This window comes from Panulirus ornatus, chromosome 9 (genome assembly GCF_036320965.1).
Source record: "Panulirus ornatus isolate Po-2019 chromosome 9, ASM3632096v1, whole genome shotgun sequence".
Classification (NCBI taxonomy): domain Eukaryota; kingdom Metazoa; phylum Arthropoda; class Malacostraca; order Decapoda; family Palinuridae; genus Panulirus; species Panulirus ornatus.
In genome coordinates this window covers 44,478,196-44,497,920 of record NC_092232.1, presented here as the reverse complement: position 1 = coordinate 44,497,920, position 19,725 = coordinate 44,478,196, and the positions used below count along the sequence as shown (strand labels likewise).

General features: G+C 39.7%; 1 protein-coding gene across 1 annotated transcript in view; it reads right to left on the bottom strand.

Moving 5' to 3' along the window:
* Positions 1-526: 526 nt before the first annotated feature.
* mRpS9 (mitochondrial ribosomal protein S9) overlaps positions 527-19,725 on the bottom strand; it is a 59,083-nt gene continuing 39,884 nt past the window's right edge. Inside the window, exons 6-8 of the mRNA XM_071665111.1 lie at positions 16,733-16,808; positions 3,048-3,173; positions 527-786 (exon numbers count right to left, since the gene is read on the bottom strand). Coding sequence (XP_071521212.1) covers positions 589-786; positions 3,048-3,173; positions 16,733-16,808 — 400 coding nt within the window. The 3' untranslated portion in view covers positions 527-588. The remainder of the gene's footprint in view (positions 787-3,047; positions 3,174-16,732; positions 16,809-19,725) is intronic.

The following is a 19,725-nucleotide window of genomic DNA, read 5'->3' as shown; positions in this document are numbered from 1 at the left end:
TGCCTGTTCCATTCTGGAAATCCCTCAAGGGTGTGGCCATGGCAATGGAGCCTCCAAAACTTGTGAACTCCAGTTCTGCTTCTTAGCCTTAAAGGCCTCACCCTTAACAAGCCACTGGCAAGTTTAGTGCAGTGTTTGCAGAGGTTCCTATCTAATGTCCCTACTGACTACTTGCTCAATTAAGGGGCTTCAGTCATGGCATCTCCCATCAGATATAGACAATTCATCAGCTAGTCTACCATAATTTCAACAAATATTTACTTGAAAAACATTTGTAAAGTCCCTTTGCATATTCCTCCCCCTGATACCTGCACAACAGATGTCTCTAACCCTCATGAAGAATTAAGAGCAGACTGTATCTGAATACATAGGTAATTACTATGTCAATATATCAGAGAAGTGTCAATAGGTTTTTGGATACGGAGAGTAAAGCTGGGCAAACGTGTATGCAATGAGATTATACATTGGTTGGAAATGTAGAGACGTGCCATAATAATAAAAATTTTAGATCCTGGATAAGCCAAACTCTATATGTGTGCCACAGAAAAACGCAGACTGAGTAAGATGGGTAAAGGCATGCTGGTTTAACTAATAACAAATCATTATAGCATTATAATACTGAACACTAACCTGTTCTCGATCTTGAATGTTTCTGAAATACAAAATATCTTCACCATTGACAGTAAATCTTCCAGATCCTCTACCATAAACAGTCACATTTGCTCTGCTTGACTTTCTGGTACCTATGGCAGCCATAAAAGGTGTACCGTCTGCAGTAAACATGAGCTGAAAAAGTGAGTATTCGTATGATTCATTCAGCAGTCTATATATTCATTCATCTACAAACATTCTCTCCTGTCTATATGGGTTGGAATGAGCTGACAAAGCCCTAAGACCATAAAACTACAGCAGTTCTAAAACTAAAAGATTGTTTTGAGTTTCAACATGAAACTTAGAAAATAAACAGTAAGACTAAAGTAACAGCATAAGTAAATGAATAACCTATGTGGAAAGGCACTAAGATTTTCAGTTCATCTTGTCCTGGTTTAGAAAAAAAGATTCCTTGAAAAAGTATTCAGCTTGGTAAGTGTGTAGAAGTTCTTTTTAATTCTTCAGGTGCAGTGGCCCAACTAGTTTTGGCTTTATGTAGAATATGAACAAGTTGCTAAATATTTCCTTATCCATATAACAAAAAGGTTATCTAATATTTGCCAGCTGACAGTTTGCCTCCTTGACTATTCTTCTCATATGGAACTCTAGTGACAGGCTGAGGACAGTGTCAACTCCCAAGTCTTGTAGCACCCTGGTGGTCACCTTAACCTATTAGAAGGCTTCTATGACATGTATCCTTTACTCCCTTTTACTGAGATAATCTACGATTGAAAGAAGCATTTTCCTCCTTATTCCTGCCTGGTGATCCAGCTTCTTAATCAGCCACCATGAAGTACAGTGTCAAATGCTTTCTGGAAGTCCAGTCGAAAAACTATCCACTCACTGTCTATATAGCACTATTCATACTCTCATTGAAATTTAAGAGGTTATTACCAATGATCTTTCCCTAAAACTTTCCTGTTTCTCTTTATTGCAACTTATCTTATGTAGAAAGCCATCCATCTGCTTTCTATTTATCCCTTTTAAAACTGTACAGACCACACTCATCAGTGATACCTGTCTGTAGTTCTTGTCTTTACCTCACAGACAGGTATGACACTTGCCCTTTTCCATTTCCTTGGCACTTTCCTTTCTCCAGTGACATCTTAAAGAGTATTTCTAAAGGTTTAACTAACATACCTACACAAATCTTCAGAACATTTGGTGAAATTTCACCAGGATCAAGAGCTTTGTATGGGTTTAGACTTTATAGTATTCTGTAAATGTCTTTTCTGGATATCTCGATGCTACTCTTTAACTGACAAATGACTCCGATGAACTTATGGAAAAGTTTTGGATTTTCTCCTTCCTTGTCCACAACATTATTTCTGACGTAACTTTGTTCTTCCTTTCATATTCTGGTATACTTGATCCTTGCGCTCTTGTACCTTGCAATCACTGCCAGGCTGAAGTGCCATCTATATCTTTACCAATACCTTTGTATTTGAGGTTAGAAGTACCCATTTTCCTCTTCCTTCACTGTAAATTTCACAGAACCTCTCACTAAGAGCCCATGGTTCTTGATTACTGCACAACATTTTCCAATCTATGTTACCATAAAAATTGAGGTTTGTGCAGTCTCCATGATTATAAGACTTCTTTATGTCTTGTCTTACCTCTGCCCTTTTAATGTCCTAATTTGCGACACAGTAAAATTTGAGAATCACATGATCACTTTTCCAAACTGGTGTATTCATATATAATGTTTTCAATATCCATGACTGCATGTGTGAAAATAAGATCTAGCAATGATGGTATATCAGTTACTCTCATCCTGATATATTCAGTGATTGTTTGTTACGGAAATTTTTCTGTATACACTTTTTAGCTTGCATTTCCATGACTTTATATACCATGAAAATAAAACTTGGCAACCATCTAGGTCAGGGGGGTGGCCTTGAAATATAGGCTCAAAGATCTGTGTAAATCCACATCCACAGGAATTGCTCATCTCACATAGATTATGTCTGGAGGAGTCAAGGAGTTAAGAACAAGAATACTGCATCCCTAGAGGTCATTTACAACACATCATGCAAAACATTCAAAATTTCATGTTGAATCTATTGTACAACTGCTTTACTGTCATGCTGACCAAAAATAATGTGAAATGCGATGCCAAAGCAGCCTTTTCATCTTCAAAAAATAAAATGCGTCAAAACTCCTAAGCTGAGGCATCAGTATTTTGTCACTACTGAAGAACTGAACTCCTGCAACATCCATACAATTATGAAGTCTGGCAAATATATTTTGGCTCAACGGATTAGAGGTTTGGATATCAACTAACATACCCATCCTTATTCTGAAATAGGAAAACAGAACAGGCAATACTGTAAGAACACATTTCAAAGTTTAACATTTCATTCTACTTAAGATTAATAGCAAATGAGATGACAAACCTTGGGTATTTCTTTTTGTTTAAAAGTGGATGATATCTGCTTTCGGAACCTCATGATGAAATCCTTGGCTCTAAGGGAGTATGGATGATCCAAAAGACGACTCATTGACTTGATGAAGAACACGTACTGAGGAAGAGATGTTTCACATTTTCATACACAATGAAAAATTATTAATCTCTAATTTAGTCTACTTTTTAGAAGATACCTAAAGAAATACTAAACTACACTCTACATTTGCTGGTGATCAATGTATATGATATCTACAACTCTTACATATAACTGAAAAATGATGCTTATTCATTTGGTTTTCCTAAAATTTAACTTACCACACTTCATTTGCTCTATGTTCTTCATAAACTTAGGATTCTTAATTTACCTTAATCTGCCTTTCACTGTTTTATCTATGGCTGTATTAACAATGTACTCTATGCTTTTAACCAACTATCCAAATACCCAATGAAAAAGAGTACCTTCTAACAAGTAGCAACAATAATATCTTAACTGTGGTAGCCGTAGTTTAGCACTCATCACCAATATTACTTGACTGACAATGATGTTTTCTTCTGCTGCTTAGCACATTGTATAACTATCAATCATGGACACATCTGGGACTTTTTGGCCATTAATAAGGCTTCTTTATTAAGATTTCTATGCTTATCACATGCAAATTCCTTATTCATTAGTTTAAGGAATAACCCTTCTATCTTTCTTACTAGACTCTTGTTAATTATTGTTTGATAACTCCTTAGTATACTCTAAGGAATTATCATATACTAAATCACTCTACTTATTAACTGCCTTGATCCCTTTAAATATATTTTTTGTTTCTGATACTCTTAATTTGCATATGTAGATTACCATGCACCTTTTTCCTCTTTCTACATTACAGATTTCGAGTTATCTTAAACTCTCATGATATTTCGTGTGCTCTATTCCCTTAAATCTACAAAAGAAAAATGTCTGAATTTTTTCTAGCAAGCTAGTTTCACCATCTTGATGATGTTCATAAAATACAGAAGTATTCAATCTCTAGTGGTGAATGTTCTCATTAACTCTCAATCTATGACGTGAAAGGAAACGGTCATTTTGTCAATGTGCAGACAGAGTAACTACTTACAAATACCTATTAAAAATTTTGCTAAAATGGCAGGGCTAGCATGTAGTGCTTACCACACATCTTACTTGATTATCAATGTTTCTCTCTGCTACCAATTTCATTAAATATTTATCTGAGTCTTCAGATAAACTGATTTCACACCCTAAATCAAGTCTTACATATTTCTGTCATTATTTCTTGTTTCTTATTGTCCTTTTAGTATACTGAATAGCTTTTTAAGGTTTCCTACTGGGCTCTTGTCCATTTTTGTCTATCTTTTTGGGATATTCCATGGTACTCTTGCAGATTTGAAAAATCTGTTCTCCCTCACTGAAAAGCTTTAAGTTCACCATATTTTCCTTTACCCCTTTAAGCTGCTGCCACCTTTACCTGTACCTTCCTGCCCCAGAAATTCCTTCAATACAGAGCTCCTCCAACACTCAGTAAGCCAGCCACATCCACTGGGTAGAACCATAGGTCAAGGAATGTGGGCATGCTGTGTATACATCTGTGTGAGATGAGAGTAGGAAAATATAGGAGTAAGTGTTAAGTATCTTCAGTATGGAAGTTGCATCCTGGGTATGAGAAGCCTCATACAAAGCTGTATCATTCTTGTAATGTTGCAGAAATGTTGCCATGTGTAGATTACTATATATCTTTCTATGCTACAAAATTCTAGTTCTTTCAGCCTTTCATGTTTGTATATTCCATTCCCTCAATTTTGCTTGTTAACAGCTTCTGGGTTCTCTCTAACTTGTTTCCTTCGACTTGTTTGGTTGATGATTATATTCAACCTCTTTTGGATTCTCATTTTCCTTTCGGTGGTTGACATGTGATGGGAAAACCATGCCTGAATCATGGCTATTTCAAATGAAAGGTAAGATAATAGATTTTTACTAGATCACTGTTTCCTGAATTAGTGAGGTAGCGCCAAGAAACAGAAGAAACATCCACTCACATACATATATACAAAGATGAAAGAATGGCCCAACCCACCCACATACACATGTATATATATAAACGCCCACACATGCACATATACATACCTATACATTTCAATGTATAAATACATATACACACAAAGAAATATACATATATACACGTGAACATATTCATAATTACTGCCTTCATCCATTCCAGTTGCCACCCAGCCACACATGAAATGGCACCCCCCTCCCCCTGCGTGCATGTGAGGTAGCACTAGGAAAAGACAACAAAGGCCACATTCGTTCACACTCAGTCTCTAGCTGTCATGTGTAATGCACGGAAGCCACAGCTCCCCCTCTCCACAAATACGGTATACCACATCTTTCCAATTCACTCTATTCCTTGCACACCTTTCACCCTCCTGCATGTTCAAGCCCCGATCACTCAAAATCTTTTTCACTCCAACTTTCCACCTCCAATTTGGTCTCCCACTTCTCCTCGTTCCCTCCACCTCTGACACATATATCCTCTTAGTCAATCTTTCCTCACTCATTCTCTCCATGTGACCAAACCATTTCAAAACACCCTCTTCTGCTCTTTCAACCACACTCTTTTTACTACCATACATCTCTCTCACCCTATTATTACTTACTCGATCAAACCACCTCACACCACATATTGTCCTCAAACATCTCATTTCCAGCACATCCACCCTCCAGCACACAACTCTATCTATAGCCCACGCCTTGCAACCATATATCATTGTTGGAACCACTATTCCTTCAAACATACCCATTTTTGCTTTCGGAGATAATGTTCTCGACTTCCAGACATTCTTCAACGCTCCCAGAACTTTTGCCCCCTCCCCCACCCTATGATTCACTTCTGCTTCCATGGTTCCATCCGCTGCCAAATCCACTCCCAGATAACTAAAACACTTCACTTCCTCCAGTTTTTCTCCATTCAAACTTACCTCCCAATTGAAATGACCCTCAACCCTACTGTATCTAATAACCTTGCTCTTATTCACATTTACTCTCAACTTTCTTCTTTCATGCACTTTACCAAACTCAGTCACCAGCTTCTACAGTTTCTCACATGAATCAGCCACCAGCGCTGTATCATCAGCGAACAACAACTGACTCACCTCCCAAGCTCTCTCATCCACAACAGACTGCATACTTGCCCCTCTTACCAAAACTCTTGCATTCACCTCCCTAACAACCCCATCCATAAACAAATTAAACAGCCATGGAGACATCACATACCCCTGTCGCAAACCTACATTCACGGAAAACTAATCACTTTCTTCTCTTCCTGCACGTACACATGCCTTACATCCTTGATAAAAACTTTTCACTGCTTCTAACACCTTGCCCCCCACACCATGTATTCTTAATACCTTCCACAGAGCATCTCTATCAAATCAATCATATGCCTTCTCCAGATCCATAAATGCTACATACAAATCCATTTGCTTTTCTAAGTATTTCTCACATACATTTTCAAAGCAAACACCTGATCCACACATCCTCTACCACTTCTGAAACCACACTGCTCTTCCCCAATCTGATGCTCTGTACATGCCTTCACCCTCTCAATCAATACCCTCCCATATAATTTACCAGGAATACTCAACAACTTATACCTCTGTAATTTGAGCACTCACTCATATCCCCTTTGCCTTTGTACAATAGCACTATGCAAGCATTCCGCCAATCCTCAGGCACCTCACCATGAATCATACATACATTAAATAACCTTACCAACCAGTCAACAATACAGTCACCCACTTTTTTAATAAATTCCACAGCAATACCATCCAAACCCACTGCCTTGCCGGCTTTCATCTTCCACAAATCTTTTACTACCTCTTCTCTGTTTGCCAAATCATTTTCCCTAACCCTCTCCCTTTGCACACCACCTTGACCAAAACACCCTATATCTGCCACTCTATCATAAAACACATTCAACAAACCTTCAAAATATTCACTCCATCTCCTCACATGACCACTTCTTGTTATCACCTCCCCATTAGCCCCCTTCACTGAAGTTCCCATTTGTTTCCTTGTCTTGTGCACTCTATTTACCTCCTTACAAAACATCTTTTTATTCTCCCTAAAATTTAATGATACTCTCTTACCCCAACTCTCATTTGCCCTCTTTTTCACCTCTTGCACCTTTCTTTTGACCCATTCATTTGCATCATTTCCCTGCAAAAATTGTCCAAATGCCTCTCTCTTCTCTTTCACTAACAATCTTACTTCTTCATCCCACCACTCACTACCCTTTCTAATCTGTCCACCTCCCGCGCTTCTAATGCCACAAGCATCTTTTGCGCAAGCCACCACTGCTCCCCTAAATAGATCCCATTCTTCCCCCACTCCCCTTACCTACATTGTTCTCACCTTTTTCCATTCTGTACTCAGTCTCTCCTGGTACTTCCTCACACAAGTCTCCTTCCGAAGCTCACTTACTCTCACCACTCTCTTCACCCCAACATTCTCTCTTCTTTTCTGAAAACCTCTACAAATCTTCACCTTTGCCTCCACAAGATAATGATCAGACATCCCTCCAGTTGTGCCTCTCAGCACATTAACATCCAAAAGTCTCTCTTTCTCGTGCCTATCAATTAACACGTAATCCAATAACGCTCTCTGGCCATCTCTCCTACTTAAATACGTATACTTATGTATATCTCTTTTTAAACCAGCTATTCCCAATCACCAATCCTTGTTCAGCACATAAATCTACAAGCTCTTCACCATTTCCATTTACAACACTGAACACCCCACGTATACCAATTATTCCCTCAACTGCCACATTACTCAACTTTGCATTCAAATCACCCATCACTATAACCTGGTCTTGTGCATCAAAAACCACTAACACACTCATTCAGCTGCTCCCAAAACACTTGCCTCTCATGATCTTTCTTCTCATGCCCAAGTGCATATGCACCAATAATCACCCGTCTCTCTCCATCCACTTTCAGTTTTGCCCATATCAATCTAGAGTTTACTTTCTTACACTCTATCACATACTCCCACCACTCCTGTTTCAGGAGTAGTGCTACTCCTTCCCTTGCTCTTGTCCTCTCACTAATTCCTGACTTTACTCCCAAGACATTCCCAAACCACTCTTCCCCTTTACCCTTGAGCTTCGTTTCACTCAGAGCCAAAACATCCAGGTTCCTTTCCTTAAACATACTACATATCTTTCCTTTTTTCTCATGTTGTTTACAACCACACACATTTAGACACCCCAATCTGAGCCTTCGAGGAGGATGAGCACTCCCTGCATGACTCCTTCTTCTGTTTCCCGTTTTAGCAAGTCAAAATATAAGGAGGGGAGGGTTTCTAGCCCCCTGCTCCCGTCCCCTTTAGTCGCCTTCTACGACACGTGAGGAATGTGTGGGAAGTATTCTTTCTCCCCTATCCCCAGGGATACACATGTATATACATAAATGCCCACACACGCACATATACATATGTATACATTTCAATGTATACATACATATACATATATACACAAGTACATACCCTTACTTGCTGCCTTATCAATATCCGTTGCCGACTCACGACACATGAAATAGCATATCCCCCCACCCCCCAGCGAGGCAGCGATAGGAACAGACAAGAGAAGGTCACATTCGTTCACACTTAGTCTCTAGATGTCATGTGTAATGCACCGAAACCACAGTTCCCTTTCCACGACCAGGCCCTACAGACCTTTCCATGGTTTACCCCAGACATTTCATATGCCCTGGTTCTATCCAATGACAGCACATTGACCCCAGTATACCACATCATTCCAATCCTTCCACTTCCAATTTGGTCTCCTGCTTCTCCTTGTTCCCTCCACCTCTGACACATATATCCTCTTAGTCAATCTTTCCTCAGTCATTCTCTCCATATGTTCAAATGATTTCAATACACACTCTTCTGCTCTTTTTATTTCCACACATCTCTCTTACCGTTTCATTACCTACTCGATCAAACAACCTCACACCACATATTGTCCTTAAACATTTATTTTCCAATCCACCATTCTCAGTAAAACCCTATCTATAGCCCATTCCTTGCAACCATATAGCATCGTTGGAATAACTATTCCTTCAAATATAACCATTTTTGCTCTCCAAGATAATGTTCTCTCCTTCTACATTCTTCATCGCTCCCAGAACCGTCACCCCCTGTCCCACCCTATGACTTACTTCCGCTTCCATGGTTCCATCCGATGTTAAGTCCACCCCCAGATATCTAAAGCAATTCACTTCGTCAAATTTTTCTCCATTCACATTTACATCCTAATTAACTTGTCCCTCAACTCTACTGAACCTAACAACCTTGCTCTAACTCATATGCACTCTCAACTTTCTCCTTTCACACACTTTTCCAAACTCAGTCACCAACTTCTGCAGTTTCTCACTTGAATCAGCCACTAGGGCTGATTCAAGTGACTCAAGTGACAAGTGACTCACTTCCCAGGCCCTCTCATCCCCAACAGACTGCATACTCACCTCTCTCTCCAAAACTCTCGCATATACCTCCCTAACCACCCCATCCACAAACAAATTAAACAACCACGGGGACATCACATCCCCTATCCGCAAACTGACATTTGTTGGGAACCAATCACTCTCCTCTCTTCCAGCTCCTACACATGCCTTACATCCTTGGTAAAAACTTTTCAATGCTACTAACAACTTACCTACCCCACCATATACTCTTAAGACCTTCCACAAAGCATTGCTATCAACTCTATCAAATGCCTTCTCCAGATCCATAAATGCTATGTACAAATCCATCTGTTTTTCTAAGTATTTCTCACACACATCCTTCAAAGCAAAAAACTGATTCATACATCCTCTACCACTTCTGAAACCACATTGATCTTCCCCAATCTGATGCTATGTATATGCCTGCACCCTCTCAATCAATACCCTCTCACATAATTTCCCAGGAATACTCAACAAACTTATGCCTCTGTAGTTTGAACACTCACCTTTAACCCCTTTGCCTTTGTACAATGGCATAATATATGCATTTCCCCAATTCTCAGGCACTTTATCACGATCCATACATAAACTGAATATCCTTACCAACCAATCAACAATACAATCACCCCCTTTTTTTAATAAATTCTATTGTAATACCATCCAAACCTGCTGCCTTGCCGGATTTCATCTTCCTCAAAGCTTTTACTACCTCTTCTCTCTTAACCAAACCATTCTCCTTGACCATCTCACTTCCCACACAACCTCGACCAAAACACCCTATATCTGCCACTATATCATCAAACACATTCAACACACCTTTACAATACTCACTCCATCTCCTTCTCGCTTCATCACTACCTGTTATTACTTCCCCACTTGCCCCCTTTACCAATGTTCCCATTTGTTCTCGTCTTATGCACGTTATTTACCTCCTTCCAAAACATCTTTTTATTTTCCCTAAAGTTTGAAGATACTCTCTCACCCCTACTCTCATTTACCCTCTCTTTCAACCCTTGCATTTTTCTTTTAAGCTCCTGCTGCTTCTATTATGCATCTCCCAGTCATCTGCACTCCTTCCTTGCAAGTATCATTCAAATGCCTCTCTTTTCTCTTTCACTAACAACTTTACTTCTTCATCCCACCACTCACTACCCTTTCTAATCTGCCCACCTCCCACCTTTCTCATGCCACATGCATCTTTTGCACAAGACATCAATGCTTCCCTAAATACATCCCATTCCTCACCCACTCCCCTCACATCATTTGCTCTCACCTTTTGCCATTCTACACCTAATCTCTCCTGGTACTTCCTCACACAAGTCTCCTTTCCAACCTCACTTACTCTCACCACTCTCTTCTCCATTCTCTCCTCTTTTTTGAAAACCTCTACAAATCTTCACCATCACCTCCACAAGATAGTTGCCCCTCTCAGGACATTAACATCCAAATGTCTCTCTTTTACACTCCTATCAATTAACACGTAATCCAATAACGCCCTTTGGCCATCTCTCTTACTTAAATAAGTATGCTTATACCAGGAATTCCCAATCACCAGTCCTTTTTCAGCACACAAATCCATCAGCTCTTCACCATTTCCATTTACAACACTGAATACCCCATGTACATTATTTCATTCTAATTGATTACCGTTTCAAATGTAGGTGAGGTAGCACCAGGAAAAAGGCAAAGAAAGACCCATCCACTCATATAAACACATATTTACATACACGTGCATATCCATATATATACATATACTTATCAATATATACACATATACATACACAAACACAGACATGTACATATATACACATATACACATTCAAATTTGCTTCCCTTCATTCTCGGCACCACCACACCCTACAGGAAACAGCATCACCACCCCCTGCATCAGCAGAGTAGCAACAAAAAAACAGACAAAAAAGGCCACATTTGTTAACACTCAGTCTGTAGCTGTCAAGTGTAATGCACAGATACCACAGCTCCCTATCCACTTCCAGGCTCCACAGACATTTCCATGGCATACCCCAAATGTTTCACATGCCCTGGTTCAGTCCACTGACAGCATGTCGACCCCAGTATACCACACTGTTCCAATTCACTCTTTTCCTTGCATGCCTCTCATCTTCCTGCAAGTTCAGGCCCCGATCAGTTAAAATCTTTCTCACTCCATCCTTCCACCTCCAATTTGGTCTCCTGCTTCTCCTTATTCCCTCCACCTCTAATACATATATCCTCTTTGTCAACATTTCCTCACTTATTCTCTCCATATGTCCAAACCATTTCAAAACATCCTCTTCTGCTCTCTCAACCACACTCTTTTTATTTCCACACATCTTTCTTATCCTTTCTTTACTTACTTGATCAAACAACCTCATACCACAAATTGTCCTCATACATTTCATTTCTGACACATCCACCCTCCTCTATACAATTGTATATATTGTCCATGACTCATAACAATACAATATTGTTGGAACTACTATTCCTTCAAACATACCCCATTTTTGCTCTCCGAGATAACTTTCTCTTTCCATACATTCTTCATCACTGCCAAAATCTTCACCCCCTCCTTCACCCTATGACTCACTTCCACCTCCATGGTTCCATTTGCTGCTAAGTCCACCTCCAGATATCTAAAACACTTCACTTCCTCCAATTTTTCTCCATTCAAACTCACATCCTAAGTAACTTGCCCCTCACTGAACCTAATATTAGTACCTTGCTCTTATTCACATTTACTCTCAACTTTTTTCTTTCACACACTTTTCCAAACTCAGTCACCAACTTCTGCAATTTCTCACTCAAACCAGCCACCAGCGCTGTATCACTGATGAACAACGACTCACTTCCTATGCCCTTTCATCCCCACCAGACTGCATACTCGCTCTTCTCGCCAAAAGTCTTGCATTTACCTCTCTAACCACACCATCCATAAACAAATTAAACAACTGAGGGGACATCACACACCCCTGCTGCAGACCAACCTTCACTGGGAACCAATCATTTTCCTTCTTTCCTACTCATACACATGCCTTACACCCTTGAAAAAACTTTTCACTGCTTCTAGTAGCTTACCTACCACACCATATACTCTTAAGTCTTTTCATAAAGCATCTCTATCAACCCTATTGTATGTCCTCTCCAGATCCATAAATGATATATACAAATCCATCTGTTTTTTGAAGTATTTTTCATATACATTCTTCAAAGCAAACACCTGATCCACACATCCTCAACCACTTCTGAAACCACACTGCTACTCCCCTATGTGATGCTCTGTACAACACCTTTCCATACGATTTTCCATGAATACTCAACAAACTTATGCCTCTATAGTTTGAACCCTCACCTTTATCCCCTTTGCATTTGTACAACAGCACTATACATGCATTCTACCAATCCTCAGGCACTTCACCATGATCCATACATACACTGAATATTCTTACCAACCATTCAACAACACAGTCACATACTTTCTCAATAAATTCAACTGCAATAACATCAAAATCTGCCGCCTTGCCAGATTTCATCTTCTACAAGGCTTTCACCACCTCTTCTCTCTTCAACAAACCACTCTCCCTGACTCTCTCACTTCGCACACCATCTCAATTAAAACACTGTACATTTGCCACTCTATATTCAACTACATTTAACAAACCTTCAAAACACTCGTTCTATCTCCTCACTTCATCACTACCTGATGTTCCTGTTTGTTCTCATATCATATGTACGTTATTTACTACACTCATACCTATTTGTCATTATCCATTTCCAATGCCACCCCATCCATTTGTGGATGGGGTGGTCTGGGAATTAAATGGAAGAGTCTTGGAGAGAGGGGCGGATGCAGTCTGCATGGGATGAGAGGGCCTGCAAATCAAGTCAGTTATAATTTGCAGATGATACAGGACAGGCAGTAGATTCAAGTCAGAAACAGCAAAGTTAATGACTGAATTTGAAAGAATGTTTGAAAGGAGGAAGTCGGGAAAAAATGAGAATAAAAGTAAGGTTATTAGGTTCAGCAGGGTACAGGGTCAGGTTTATTGGGGTTTAAGATTGAGTGGAGAAAAATTGGAGATAGTGAAGTGTTTTCAATAACTGGGTGTGGACATGGTAGCAAACAAAACCATGGAAACAGAAGAGGGTCAAAGGGTGGATGTCTGGCTAAGGTTCTAGAAGCACTGAAGAATGTGTGGAGAGACAGATCGTTACTTGGTGGGACAAAAATGGGTGTTTTTGAAGGTATAGTAGTCCTAACAGTATATGGACGCAAGACATGGGATATAGATGAGAATATGCAGAGGAGGGTGAATGTGTTGGAAAATAAATGTCTGAGGACAATATGTGGTGTGAGGTGGTTTGATCGTTTAAGTAATAAAAGGGTAAGAGGGAGGTGTAGCAATAAAAAGTATAGAAAGAATGAATGAGGGAAGGTTAACAAAGAGGACATATGCATCAGAAGTGAAGGGAACAAGAAGAGGGAAACCAAATTAGATATGCAAGGATGGAGAGAAGATTTTGAGTGATTGGGGCCTGAACATGAACAAGAGTGAAAGGAGTGTAATGGATAGAGAGAACTAGAATTATGTAGTATAAAAATGGATAGAGAATTGGAATTATGAAGTATACAGAGGTTGACGGGCTCTCAGTGAACTGAACCAGGGCATGTGAAGTGTCCTGCGTAAACCATGGAAAGGTCTGTAAAGCCTAGCTGTAAAATAAGGAGCTGTGGATTGAGGCATTACACATGGCAGCTAGAAAATGGATGTGAGGAAATGCAGCTTTCCTTCATCTGTTCTGGGCACTACCTCACAATGTGGAAAATGGTGATCAAGTATGAAAAATATATGTATATTTTTTCATGCTTGATCTCCATTTTCTGAGTTAACAAAGTAGTGCTAGGAATAAATGAAGAAGTTGCATTTGCTTAAATCCATTCTCTAGCTTTCATGTTCAATACACTAAAAACACTGCCCCTATCCACAACTATGCCCTACAGACCTTTCCATGGTTTTCTCTGGTTGCTTGAAATGCTCTGTTTCAGTCCACTGACAGTATGGTGACCCTTATATACAACATAATTCCATTTTTCTCTATCCTGTGCAAGCCCTTCACCCTCCTGTATCTTTTTCATTCTATCCTTCCATCTCCAATTTGGTCTAACCCTTCTCCTTTTTGCCTCCACTCTTGGTATACTCCCTTTGTCAACCTCTCCAACCCAAACTCCCTCCATCTGCCACCCTATCATCAAACATATTCATCTGTCCTTCAAAATATTAACCTCATCTCCTCATCCCTTCATCACTACCTGTTACCACTTTCCATTTATATATATTTTTTCAAACTTCTTTGTCACTCTATCCTATACACCACTCTCACTTTCCTGCGTGTTCAGGCCCCAATAGCTTTAAATCTTTTTCACTCCAACCTTCCATTTACAATTTGGTCTCCCCCTTCTCCATGTTCCTTCTACTTCTGACACATGTATCCTCTTTGTCAACCTCTCTGACCCAAACATCCTACATCTGTCACCCTATCATCACTACCTGCTACCACTTCCTAATTATATATATTTTTTCATACGTGTTACCTATTTCTTGCATGGGTTAGGTAGTACAAGGAACAGATGAAAATAAATGCATCTGCTCCCATCCATTTTCTAGCTGTAATGTGCAATGCACCAAAACTACAGCCCCTATCCCCAGCCAGGCCCTGAAGACCTTTCCATGGTTTCCCCCAGCCATTTCACATGCTACGGTTCAGCTCATTGACAGCACGTCAACCCCTGTATACCACATTTTTGCAATTCACTCTATCCCATGCATGTTCAGACCCCAGTCAATCAAAATACTTTTCACTCCATCCTTCCATCTCCAACTTTGTCTCCTGATTCTCCTTGTTCTTTACACTTCAGACACATATATCCTCTTTGTCAACCTTTTCTCATTCATCCTCTCCAAATGTCCAAACCATTTCAGCACACCCTCTTCAGCTCTTTCCACCAAACTTCTTATAACCATAACTCTCTCTTACCCTTTTACTACTCAATCAAACCACACCACATATTGTCCCACATTTCATTTTTAACACGTCGAGCCCCCTCTGCACATCTTCATCTTCTGCCCATATCTCACCTCCATACATCATTGGGTCTACTATACCTACAAACATATCACTTTCATCCCCCAGATAATGACCTCTTTCCACACATTCTTCAATGCTCCCAGAACCTTCAACCTCTCACCCACCCAATGACTGACTTCTGCTTCCACTGTTCTATATACTGCTATGTTTACTCCCAGGTATCTAAAACACCTGGGGAGACAGCGACAAAGTGTAATAAATAAAAAAATATATCTAAAACACTTCACTTCCTCCAATGTTCTCCAAACAAACTCACATCCCAAATAACCTGTCTCTATACCCAGCTAAATCCAATCTTGCTTTTATTAACATATACTTTGAACTTCATTCTTTCATACGTTCTTCTAAACTCAGTCACTAAAGTGCAGTTTCTCACTTGAATCTGCAAAACTCCACTTCCAATGAGAGGGAGGGCTCATATAGTAGAGTAATGGCCTCTCCAACGACTCCTACAAACTTAAAATAGGGGACAGAAATAGTGATACTATAGTGAAAGGGTTCACTTAAAGACATAAGATTGAATTTACAAAACTGTCCTTAAAAGTGTGTGGTAAAGAACATGAATTGAAAATTTAAGGTGCATGTACCAAGTAGGTATTAAACTGTTTAGAAGCACTACAGAGTAGCAGATCTACATGCTATGCATGTTTGAGGAGAGGATGTGACAATCAGTAACTTGTGATGGGTGATCAATTCTTTGTTAAAGACCATATCATAAAGGTATGCATTTTTTAAGAAAATAGGTTTGGCAGAACTGGGATCTTCCATTCCACAAGCTGGTGAAGGAGCCAAACTTCCTGAGTGTAGATCTGCTACTCTGTAGTGCTTCTAAACAGTTTAATACCTACTTGGTACATGCACCTTAAATTTTCAATTCATGTTCTTTACCACACACTTTTAAGGACAGTTTTGTAAATTTAATCTTATGTCTTTTAGACACTGTGTCTATCATGTTTCAGAATAATATTACTCTCTTTTAATTCTTTAATTCAAAATCAACTAAAACTTAATAGTTACCTGCTCATCTCTTAGCTTTTCGAGAAGGATACTTTCAAGCTGCTCTTTTGTAATCCAATCTGTACCCCCAACATTCCTAAAAATATAAAAAAGTAATATTTACTCACAATGAAACAAACTGAAATTCATACTAATCATAATATTATATCAAAGATATGAGAGGTTCAGTTATTCAAAAAATGAAAAATATTTATCACAATGACATGAAGTTCCTTTCTATCTGGGGTAAAGTCTGATTAGTCTAACATGATGTTTGGTTATAGAAAAAAAAATTAAAGATCACAACATCCTTGATATCAATAATAAATTCTAGGTGGTGTAATATGAACTGCCTATCTACCTATCTATATCTTTGATACCTCTTCCTTCTAGGAACTCCCATCAAGGGAGTGGCTATGGTAAATGAGTATCTACTTATCCCTGTCCTTACATGCCTCCCTCACATAAACCATGTCACACAGTCATCCCCCATTTCTCCCTTCAGTACTCTTCCACTCTATTTTGCCATGTAATAGGTAGTCTTCCTCTCACACCAACCACTTTCATTGTACTACAATACATTCTCCTTCTTGTAAACTCTTCCCATCTTGCATTCTTTCTGCATGCCCAAACCACCTCACAGTATTATGTTTCACCAACTCTACCACTTCACAATTCATTCCCTGCCACACCAAATCTCTCATACACCCCATAATACTTTCTTGATTCCATCTAGTCATTCCACATGCTCGTATCAAATAACTTATTTCCACATCTGGATTCTTGACCTCTGTGGCTTGTCCCATGCCTCTCACCCTCCTGTGTGTTTAGGCCCTGATCACTCAAAATCAATTTCACTCCATCCTTCCCCTTCCAATTTGGTCTCCCACTTCTCCTTGTTCCCTCCATTTCTGACACATACATCCTCTTTGTCAATCTTTCCTTACTCATTCTCTCCATATGTCCAAACCATTTCAACACACCCTCTTCTGCTCTCTCAACCACACTCTTTATATTTCCACAAATCTCTCTTACCCTATTTATTACTTACCCGATCAAATCACCTCACACCACATATTGTCCTCAAACATTTCATTTCCAACACACCCACCCTCCTCCATACAACCCTATGCCTTGCAACCATATAATATTGTTGGAACTACTACTCCTTCACACATACCCATTTTAGCTCTCCAAGATAATATTCTTGCATTCCACACAGTCTTCATCGTTCCCAGATCCTTTGCCAACTCCCCCAACCTATGACTCAATTCTGCTTCCATGGTTCCAATTGCTGCTAAGTCCACTCCCATTTTAAAATACTTCACTTCATCCAATTTTCCTCCATTCAAACTTACATCCCAATTAACTTGTCCCTCATCCCTACTGAGCCCAATAACCTTGCTCTTATTCACATTTACTCTCCACTTTCTTCTTTCACACACTTTTCCAAACTCAGCCACCAACTTCTAAAGTTTCTCACTCGAATCAGCAACCAGAGCTGTATCATTGGCGAACAACAATTGACTCACCTCCCAGGCCATCTCATCCTCATCAGACTGAATACTTGTCCCTCTCCCCAAAACTCTTGCATTTAACTTCCTAACCACCCCATCCATAAACAAATTAAACAACCATGGCATATCACACACCCCTGCCACAGACCAACCTTCACTGGGAACCAATCACTCTCCTCTCTTCCTATTTGTACACATGACTTATCCTTGATAAAAATTTCACTGTTTCTAGTAGCTTACCTCCCACACCATATGCTCTTAAGACCTTCCAAAAAGCATCTCTATAGATAGATAGATAGATAGATGCACAGTACATGTGTGTGAATGTGTGATATTCCAAATACTTTCTTACCTACAAATCGGCAAATATATAATGCAAAAATATATGAAAGCCGGCAAGGCAGCAGGATTGGATGGTATTGCAGTGGAATTTATTAAAAAAGGGGGTGACTGTATTGTTGACTGGTTGGTAAGGTTATTTAATGTATGTATGACTCATGGTGAGGTGCCTGAGGATTGGCGGAATGCGTGCATAGTGCCATTGTACAAAGGCAAAGGGGATAAGAGTGAGTGCTCAAATTACAGAGGTATAAGTTTGTTGAGTATTCCTGGTAAATTATATGGGAGGGTATTGATTGAGAGGGTGAAGGCATGTACAGAGCATCAGATTGGGGAAGAGCAGTGCGGTTTCAGAAGTGGTAGAGGATGTGTGGATCAGGTGTTTGCTTTGAAGAATGTATGTGAGAAATACTTAGAAAAGCAAATGGATTTGTATGTAGCATTTATGGATCTGGAGAAGGCATATGATAGAGTTGATAGAGATGCTCTGTGGAAGGTATTAAGAATATATGGTGTGGGAGGCAAGTTGTTAGAAGCAGTGAAAAGTTTTTATCGAGGATGTAAGGCATGTGTACGTGTAGGAAGAGAGGAAAGTGATTGGTTCTCAGTGAATGTAGGTTTGCGGCAGGGGTGTGTGATGTCTCCATGGTTGTTTAATTTGTTTATGGATGGGGTTGTTAGGGAGGTAAATGCAAGAGTCCTGGAAAGAGGGGCAAGTATGAAGTCTGTTGGGGATGAGAGAGCTTGGGAAGTGAGTCAGTTGTTGTTCGCTGATGATACAGCGCTGGTGGCTGATTCATGTGAGAAACTGCAGAAGCTGGTGACTGAGTTTGGTAAAGTGTGTGGGAGAAGAAAGTTAAGAGTAAATGTGAATAAGAGCAAGGTTATTAGGTACAGTAGGGTTGAGGGTCAAGTCAATTGGGAGGTGAGTTTGAATGGAGAAAAACTGGAGGAAGTGAAGTGTTTTAGATATCTGGGAGTGGATCTGTCAGCGGATGGAACCATGGAAGCGGAAGTGGATCATAGGGTGGGGGAGGGGGCGAAAATTTTGGGAGCCTTGAAAAATGTGTGGAAGTCGAGAACATTATCTCGGAAAGCAAAAATGGGTATGTTTGAAGGAATAGTGGTTCCAACAATGCTGTACGGTTGCGAGGCGTG